Here is an 8,583-nt window from a genome sequence, read left to right as displayed (position 1 = left end):
CTTGTGGCCCCCCCCCCCCCCCTCCCTTTTCTTGAGGTTGCCACTCCACTTGGCAAGGAATGAGGAGATAAGTCCCAGAGGGAAATCACGTTTGTTCCAGATAGGTGTGAGGGGGCCTGGAGAGGTGGTTAGTTGGACACTCGTACTTGCCATTTTGCTGACTTGTAGAGTTAGGCCAGTTATGGTGGTGGGATAACGAGCGCAGAAGGGATTTGGATGAGATCCGTGGAGAGGCGTGCAGAGGGATCTCGACATGGCCTGTTATTGGAGCACCCAGTCTTTTTGAGAGCCGTGTATGTACCAGGCCACTAATCTGTTAAGCTGACATGCCCAATAATATTACTCCATGTCTAGAAGCCCCATGTCCCCTTTAGTCCACACTCCTCTTATTTCTATCTTTACAGATTTGCTTAACTACTTTTTTGAAGGATCTAATTTATTTTACTTTGTTATTCAAGGGACACACTATCCGTAGCATTCAGGAACATTGTTTTTTTTTAATGATGGGAAATTTTAAAAATAAAACTACTTCTCCAAGGACTAAAGCGGGGGACCCAATCTACTTGTCCCTCATGACCATCTACTTCTCATGATACAAAAAATTATTTCAACCCAAACCGTATTTAATGGTGCTTCTCATTAGTGAGCGCATGGAAGGAGCTCGTAGGGATCCAGAATACCCAGAAGAAGCAGGTGTTTTGCAGTGACTGATAAAAGGGGAGGGGAGAGGGTTGCTGTAGTGGTTAGTATATAGTTGAGGGATCCATATGCAAACTTTTCAATTTGCCTTGTGTAGGTTAGGTGCCAGTTTCTCCAAAGACATATTGGAGATCAGCTTTTGGTGGGTGTAGCTATCAATGCAATGATAAACAATTGTCATTGTCTAAAACTTCATGTTGTAAATCCTGTAATGCGGAAGGTATCTGAGTAGCATAACACAGATCACTGCCTTTCTGAGTCACGTGACTCAGAAGCCAGTTCAAGACTATTCTGTATACTCGGCAGGACATTTTAATGTGCAGGTAGTACTAGAGCTCTTTCTATAAGGTTCTTTTGGCGGTATGTAAAACTCTCTTCCTGTTTTTGTGTTTCGGTAAAATAAAACCTGTTACATTGAGAATATTCTTGCTGTGTATATCTTTCTCTAGTTCTGTATTTTAAGTGTTACATTTTTAACAAACGTATGCATGTCTTCCAGCATCTGGCCAAAGTAGACCTCTACATTTGGCCTCATCCTCCCATCCTGCTCAGCCAGTATATGTGGACCTGGCTTACCTGCCTGGGGGACCTGCTGCACAAACCATAGAGGAAGAGTTTTTCAGACTGGTGCGCTCTTCCTGTTATGTTATTAGTGGAGACGATCCTATCAAGGAAAAATCTACCCGCAAGGTTCTGGACTCTCTACTGGCTGGAAAAAGCCACTGGACACAAGATATACAGGTATTTCCCTTTAAAGAAAATTCAAATAAAACCCCAAGCTTATTTTAAAATGTTGTATAAATAAAAATGAAAAGCAAAATGGCTCTTTCAGCTGCTAAAGAGTTTTTAGGAAATTGCAGACGGTGTTTTATACGTAAGGACTTGTCTGGCTCTAGGAGGTTCCTTCAGTACTTTGGATCTGGCTAAGCCTGTCTGTCCTTTTTAGCCTGTTCATGCTTCTTTCTGGGGCAGGAGGGAGATTTGAATTTCGGACAGAGAAATTAAAATTTTAATATGAAAGCTATGCAGGATTTTCTTTTTAGGTTAAAGGCTGATTCATCTAGTGTTGCTCCATAGCCAGGCCATAGATTTATTTTTAAAGCAGAATTCCAGAATAAAAGTAAACTTACTTTTTAGGCCTCATTCACACACAACGCAAGCAAAATTGTATATTGCGTCTATGCGCGTATATACGAGCGTGTATGCGTGCACTATATGCAATCCCAGAATGCACCACTCGTAAGTACGCAGAAATACGCTGCCCGGACGCATCTCTGTTCCATTCTGTTTTTGTGCATATATACGGCTCCATACGCGGCTAGGTGTATGGAGCCATTTATTTGCATGTGTTGCATATGGTACAATACACAACGCGCGGCAGTGTGAATGAGGCCTAAAAGTATACGTTTTTTGTAAGAGCTGCCATTCTTTAACTTCTAAAAATTCTAGTTTTCTGGCTGTGTCTGATATCTGTAGATGGCCCTGGTCAGCTGGCAAGGAATGAGGAGATAAGTCCCAGAGGGAAATCACGTTTGTTCCAGATAGGTGTGAGGGGGCCTGGAGAGGTGGTTAGTTGGACACTCGTACTTGCCATTTTGCTGACTTGTAGAGTTAGGCCAGTTATGGTGGTGGGATAACGAGCGCAGAAGGGATTTGGATGAGATCCGTGGAGAGGCGTGCAGAGGGATCTCGACATGGCCTGTTATTGGAGCACCCAGTCTTTTTGAGAGCCGTGTATGTACCAGGCCACTAATCTGTTAAGCTGACATGCCCAATAATATTACTCCATGTCTAGAAGCCCCATGTCCCCTTTAGTCCACACTCCTCTTATTTCTATCTTTACAGATTTGCTTAACTACTTTTTTGAAGGATCTAATTTATTTTACTTTGTTATTCAAGGGACACACTATCCGTAGCATTCAGGAACATTGTTTTTTTTTAATGATGGGAAATTTTAAAAATAAAACTACTTCTCCAAGGACTAAAGCGGGGGACCCAATCTACTTGTCCCTCATGACCATCTACTTCTCATGATACAAAAAATTATTTCAACCCAAACCGTATTTAATGGTGCTTCTCATTAGTGAGCGCATGGAAGGAGCTCGTAGGGATCCAGAATACCCAGAAGAAGCAGGTGTTTTGCAGTGACTGATAAAAGGGGAGGGGAGAGGGTTGCTGTAGTGGTTAGTATATAGTTGAGGGATCCATATGCAAACTTTTCAATTTGCCTTGTGTAGGTTAGGTGCCAGTTTCTCCAAAGACATATTGGAGATCAGCTTTTGGTGGGTGTAGCTATCAATGCAATGATAAACAATTGTCATTGTCTAAAACTTCATGTTGTAAATCCTGTAATGCGGAAGGTATCTGAGTAGCATAACACAGATCACTGCCTTTCTGAGTCACGTGACTCAGAAGCCAGTTCAAGACTATTCTGTATACTCGGCAGGACATTTTAATGTGCAGGTAGTACTAGAGCTCTTTCTATAAGGTTCTTTTGGCGGTATGTAAAACTCTCTTCCTGTTTTTGTGTTTCGGTAAAATAAAACCTGTTACATTGAGAATATTCTTGCTGTGTATATCTTTCTCTAGTTCTGTATTTTAAGTGTTACATTTTTAACAAACGTATGCATGTCTTCCAGCATCTGGCCAAAGTAGACCTCTACATTTGGCCTCATCCTCCCATCCTGCTCAGCCAGTATATGTGGACCTGGCTTACCTGCCTGGGGGACCTGCTGCACAAACCATAGAGGAAGAGTTTTTCAGACTGGTGCGCTCTTCCTGTTATGTTATTAGTGGAGACGATCCTATCAAGGAAAAATCTACCCGCAAGGTTCTGGACTCTCTACTGGCTGGAAAAAGCCACTGGACACAAGATATACAGGTATTTCCCTTTAAAGAAAATTCAAATAAAACCCCAAGCTTATTTTAAAATGTTGTATAAATAAAAATGAAAAGCAAAATGGCTCTTTCAGCTGCTAAAGAGTTTTTAGGAAATTGCAGACGGTGTTTTATACGTAAGGACTTGTCTGGCTCTAGGAGGTTCCTTCAGTACTTTGGATCTGGCTAAGCCTGTCTGTCCTTTTTAGCCTGTTCATGCTTCTTTCTGGGGCAGGAGGGAGATTTGAATTTCGGACAGAGAAATTAAAATTTTAATATGAAAGCTATGCAGGATTTTCTTTTTAGGTTAAAGGCTGATTCATCTAGTGTTGCTCCATAGCCAGGCCATAGATTTATTTTTAAAGCAGAATTCCAGAATAAAAGTAAACTTACTTTTTAGGCCTCATTCACACACAACGCAAGCAAAATTGTATATTGCGTCTATGCGCGTATATACGAGCGTGTATGCGTGCACTATATGCAATCCCAGAATGCACCACTCGTAAGTACGCAGAAATACGCTGCCCGGACGCATCTCTGTTCCATTCTGTTTTTGTGCATATATACGGCTCCATACGCGGCTAGGTGTATGGAGCCATTTATTTGCATGTGTTGCATATGGTACAATACACAACGCGCGGCAGTGTGAATGAGGCCTAAAAGTATACGTTTTTTGTAAGAGCTGCCATTCTTTAACTTCTAAAAATTCTAGTTTTCTGGCTGTGTCTGATATCTGTAGATGGCCCTGGTCAGCGATTTTGCATATTGAAGCCAAAAAAGTGGCTGTCTCACTTTTTTGGGGGGCAACCTAATGTGTACCAGCATGTTACATTACATCCCCAGCCCATTTTTCAGTTTTTAATGCTATGCAAGATGGCTGAGACAGTGGGAATACAGTGGGAAGATGGAGATGAAGGGGTTAATGTATAGATGTGCAGAATAAGGGAGGTGGAAGGGTTAATATACAGGTCAGAGCAGAGAGAGAGTGGATCTAGTATAAGCAGGAGGGGGGGTAAAATTATTTGAAAGGTTATTCATTTATTTTTTCTACTCTCAACTGCCACTGATGTAAGAGGAATAGAAGAGCTTGGCAATGTAAACATTGTCATGTGATAACCAATCACGGTGATCACAGGACACAGAGGTGGTCCGATCGCTAAATTCATGGCTCTCTGCTGTTTAATGACAATGGGAGCAGTGGCCGTGTGCAAACAGGTGTTCACTTACGTACACGTATGTCCTCCCAGAACAATGGGGCAACGGACCGGACATGTATACTGTGGCCAGTCCGCAGGTAGTTAAATACCAACTTCAAAAAGTCACAGCATAGACATGTGACCAACCCCTTTCCCTACACCTTCCAAAATGGAAATGACTGGGTCTCTTATTCATACAGGTACTCAACTTTGCTTTGCTGGATACAAAGTAGGGACATGCCAATTTCTACTATCAGGAATTGGGTACTTGTATTACGGTTATCATTATACGGGTTTATTTAGTGCCAACATTGTGCACAACGCTTTACAAAAAGGTTATTTTAAATAGATGGATATTCTGTAAATTGATGACAATTTCTCATTTTAAGACTTTTTTTTTCTCTTTTTTATATCCAGGTAACGGTGATTCCAACATTCGAGTCCCCAGCAGTCCGTGCCTGGTATGAAGAAACCCATGCCCTTCAGCAGTCATTGGGTGTAATTGTGCTGGGAAGCACCAGCAGTGTGTCAATGCAGGATGAAACTTTCCCTGCCTGCAAAGTGGAGTTCTAATCATTTTCCACACCTTTTTATCTACATGCACTTCTATTTTAAATCCTTTTTGACACAGAGAAGGCTTTCAGGTTATCGGAAGCCTGTTCCTTGTCTCCATTGTGCTTGCCTGATGATGCAAAGATGTTTGATGCTTCCCCCTAAAGATATGTGAGGCATGTACATTCCGATGAAACAATCAAAAAGGACTGAATGTTCCCTTTTATTGCACATCTGTATGCATTCTGCTGGGAAGGAGAAATTTGTGCACAATTTGAAGAGGACCGTTGTTGTTTGCACATTCACTCCATTGTTCACGTTACACTTTTTGGCATGCAATTCTTTACCTACCAATTGACTTTACCTCTGCCTGACCAGAAGACCATGCTTGTATGTCACTGTCAGATGTTTACAGTTGTCTTGTGTGTGAAGGATTATTAATATGTAATGCATTACCTGATGCTATAGGCATGCGTTTTAACCCTGACAGCACACATTAGCTTTGCCTATGATCAGAGCATCAGATTATTCACTTGTCCATTTCAATGCACCATCAAGTTTATTGTGTGTCTCTGCTAAATCGTAGAAGATGACGGCTGTCGTCCAATCTAAAACTGCAGTGAATTTACTCCTAGATGAGACTGGCGTACTGAATGTGATAACTTGGTATTATGTTTTGAAATGGTCTCCATTCTGATTAATCTGGTATTTGAAATGTTGTCCTCCACAGAGTAGTGTTGGCTCATGTGTAGCTTTTTTTTGGCTGTGAACTTCTGTAGTCCTCCTCCACAAGACCGTTTCCCAAAATGTTGAGGCAGCAACAAGTAAAGGCCATTTAGCTGCTTTTACTCGGTTATGCAGCGTACCGGTTCTAAGCTTTGTGACCGATGGGTTACAATGCTCAAACATTTTATACTACATTTCTCTTAGGATAAACCTATTACTTGTGGCACTCCAGTTGTAGTACAGTTGATTGATGTTTTGGAGTAGATACTATTTTAAATATCTGCTTCTCTTTATTTATGAAGCCTACTTTATATTTACAACCCTTTGCCAGCAGATGGTGCTGGGTATAGGAAAGCACACTTACAGCCTGGCTTTTCATCACCCTCCAGTTTAAAAGTTTGGTAACTGTGATAATTTTTTCATTCTTTTACAAATGTTTACTGTATAAGAAATAAAGATATCCTGGGTGTGATGAAACCTCTAGGTTTAGTAAGCAATATTCATCTTTTGCAACATGGTTAATTTTGGTGTATTTTCTTTAGGCAAATGATTTACATCAGTACACATTTGATGCCATAACCTGTGGGCATCAAAAATGGAGCTCGATGCATATTACTTATGCCCACTGACTGTTTCCGTTTGTCCAGGGCTAATGATGGCTTAATACCCATGAGCATTTAACACAAATTTAATGGAGACAGCAGAATCTGACAATGTCAACGGTACAGTGTTCCTTTGCTTCAGTACCAGCTTGAGCGGGTGGGCCCCAAAGTGTAGAGTGCTTAGTGGGAATTTTTAACGCCTGGTACAAATCCTTTTTAAGTAACTGCAATTTCCCACGAATATTCGTTACACAACTTACCTTGGATTTATTTGGGTACTATCTGTGTATCAAATAGGACCTGGCTTCTGAAGTCTTGTTGGGTGGATTTTGGAAATTCTGTTCTTGAAATGAATCAATCAGCATATACATATGGCAAATGACACTGCAGATTGTTTTTTGAAAGTGCATTTTTCATGGCGGTCGGCCTTTATTGCTGCTCCAGTGCCTAGTGAATACCTGACCTAACACTTGCATGTATGTCAGGTGTTCTGATGTGCTTTTTAAATATGAGTGACTCAAGTAGAAAAGTAGGAGTAAGGATGGTAGTGTGAGCATGCATCTTCAAAAACATGTCTGCAGTTCCCATGTTGCCATCCTGCTTGATAATCCCATAATATGGTTAACCACATCCTGGAGTTGTTTATTTTGATGTATACAACTGTTCTGTGGACAGCTTTTAGACTGTTACTGTACTTAATGGACCCATAGGACCACATTTGCTGCAGCAGCATGTGGTTTGTAACTTGTATTTCCATTTGTTTTTGTAAAGAATATGTTGAAACACTAAAATGTTCTTCTGTGGTCTAAGGTAACTACTTCTGTTTTTAAATTGTACTGTCAAAACTCAATGGTAAATGAAGGACTATTACCTCTTCTTTTTTTTTTTTCCCCCCATCCTCTACACACCGTTTGGAGGAATGGGATTCATAGATATGCTAAATCCATGTTGAAAGTGCCAGTCAGCCCCTAAAAGTTAAGAGGGCTTTAAACTCCCATACCTTTTTTGTCTTCTGTCGGATTGGCCATAATGACCATCCTTGTCTAAGAGGGGAAAGGTAGATTGTATGGATCATAAACCACTTTGTCCACAAGGTTTGGTGTGATTTATATTGTGAATTCACATTGCTTTCATTTAGATGAGCTAATTAAAATCTGATGTAAACTGTGTGTCTTTTTGTGGTGGTTTTTGAGTGAATTATTGTGTCTGTTATACCACATGGTTTCTCCCTACCTCATCCCACCACCCATTCCTTATTAAGGGGTTCTGTGGAACGAACCAGGCATTGGTGACCTTTCATGCAGAGACTGTGCTAGAATATATGAAAAAGTTACGTTTGGCAGCTGCATAATCTTATTTTAGAAATGGGATGTTTGAGATTCGTACCTGGCTAGCCACAAAGCTGATGCATTCCACCACTAGCCTGACCACTGTCAAAATGAGTTCAATGTAGCAGGAATTTGGTTTGCATTTGCTTCCTTCTACAAGATACATTTGGATGGTAGACTAAAGACATAAAGCACACAACTCACCCCGGTCATGCATCCTTGTAATCCACATTTGGTGCACGGATGACCCTCTTCTGGAGTGATAGGCTCAAAGACTGTAGAACCAGAAAATCAAACTATTCCACATGCATCTATACAAAAGACAACTGCTGATGCGTTTCTGCCTGCCTTGGACTTAGCTCAGCTATTACTATCATTTTCTAATGTAATGCCTTGCATTTGGAGGTCAGTGTTGGTGGAAAATCAGTTCACCACTGCTCATGGGACCCCTAGCAACCTTAGAAGGAAGCATGGGGTTTCAAGAATCCCTAGGTGAAAAGACTATTCTAATGGCTATTGTTTGTGTTTTATGCTTGTAGATAGTCATTTCTCTTTCCTTTTGCGGCTTGGTTGATATGTGGGGTGTGCTTCTTCCTTTTTTTT

At 41.0% G+C, this 8,583-nt stretch overlaps 1 protein-coding gene across 1 annotated transcript in view; it reads left to right on the top strand.

The window, feature by feature from the left end:
- The window catches only part of MAP1S (microtubule associated protein 1S), a 12,699-nt gene extending 5,936 nt beyond the window's left edge, over nucleotides 1-6,763 (top strand). Inside the window, exons 4-5 of the mRNA XM_018574187.1 lie at nucleotides 1,199-1,440; nucleotides 5,190-6,763. Coding sequence (XP_018429689.1) covers nucleotides 1,199-1,440; nucleotides 5,190-5,345 — 398 coding nt within the window. The 3' untranslated portion in view covers nucleotides 5,346-6,763. The remainder of the gene's footprint in view (nucleotides 1-1,198; nucleotides 1,441-5,189) is intronic.
- Nucleotides 6,764-8,583: the final 1,820 nt, after the last annotated feature.

The sequence above is a fragment of the Nanorana parkeri genome, unplaced genomic scaffold (genome assembly GCF_000935625.1).
Source record: "Nanorana parkeri isolate BGI_ZX_2015 unplaced genomic scaffold, ASM93562v1 scaffold2795, whole genome shotgun sequence".
In the NCBI taxonomy this organism is placed as follows: Eukaryota; Metazoa; Chordata; class Amphibia; order Anura; family Dicroglossidae; genus Nanorana; species Nanorana parkeri.
The sequence above is the reverse complement of the archived record's forward strand: the minus strand, read 5'-3'. Positions and strand labels throughout refer to the sequence as shown.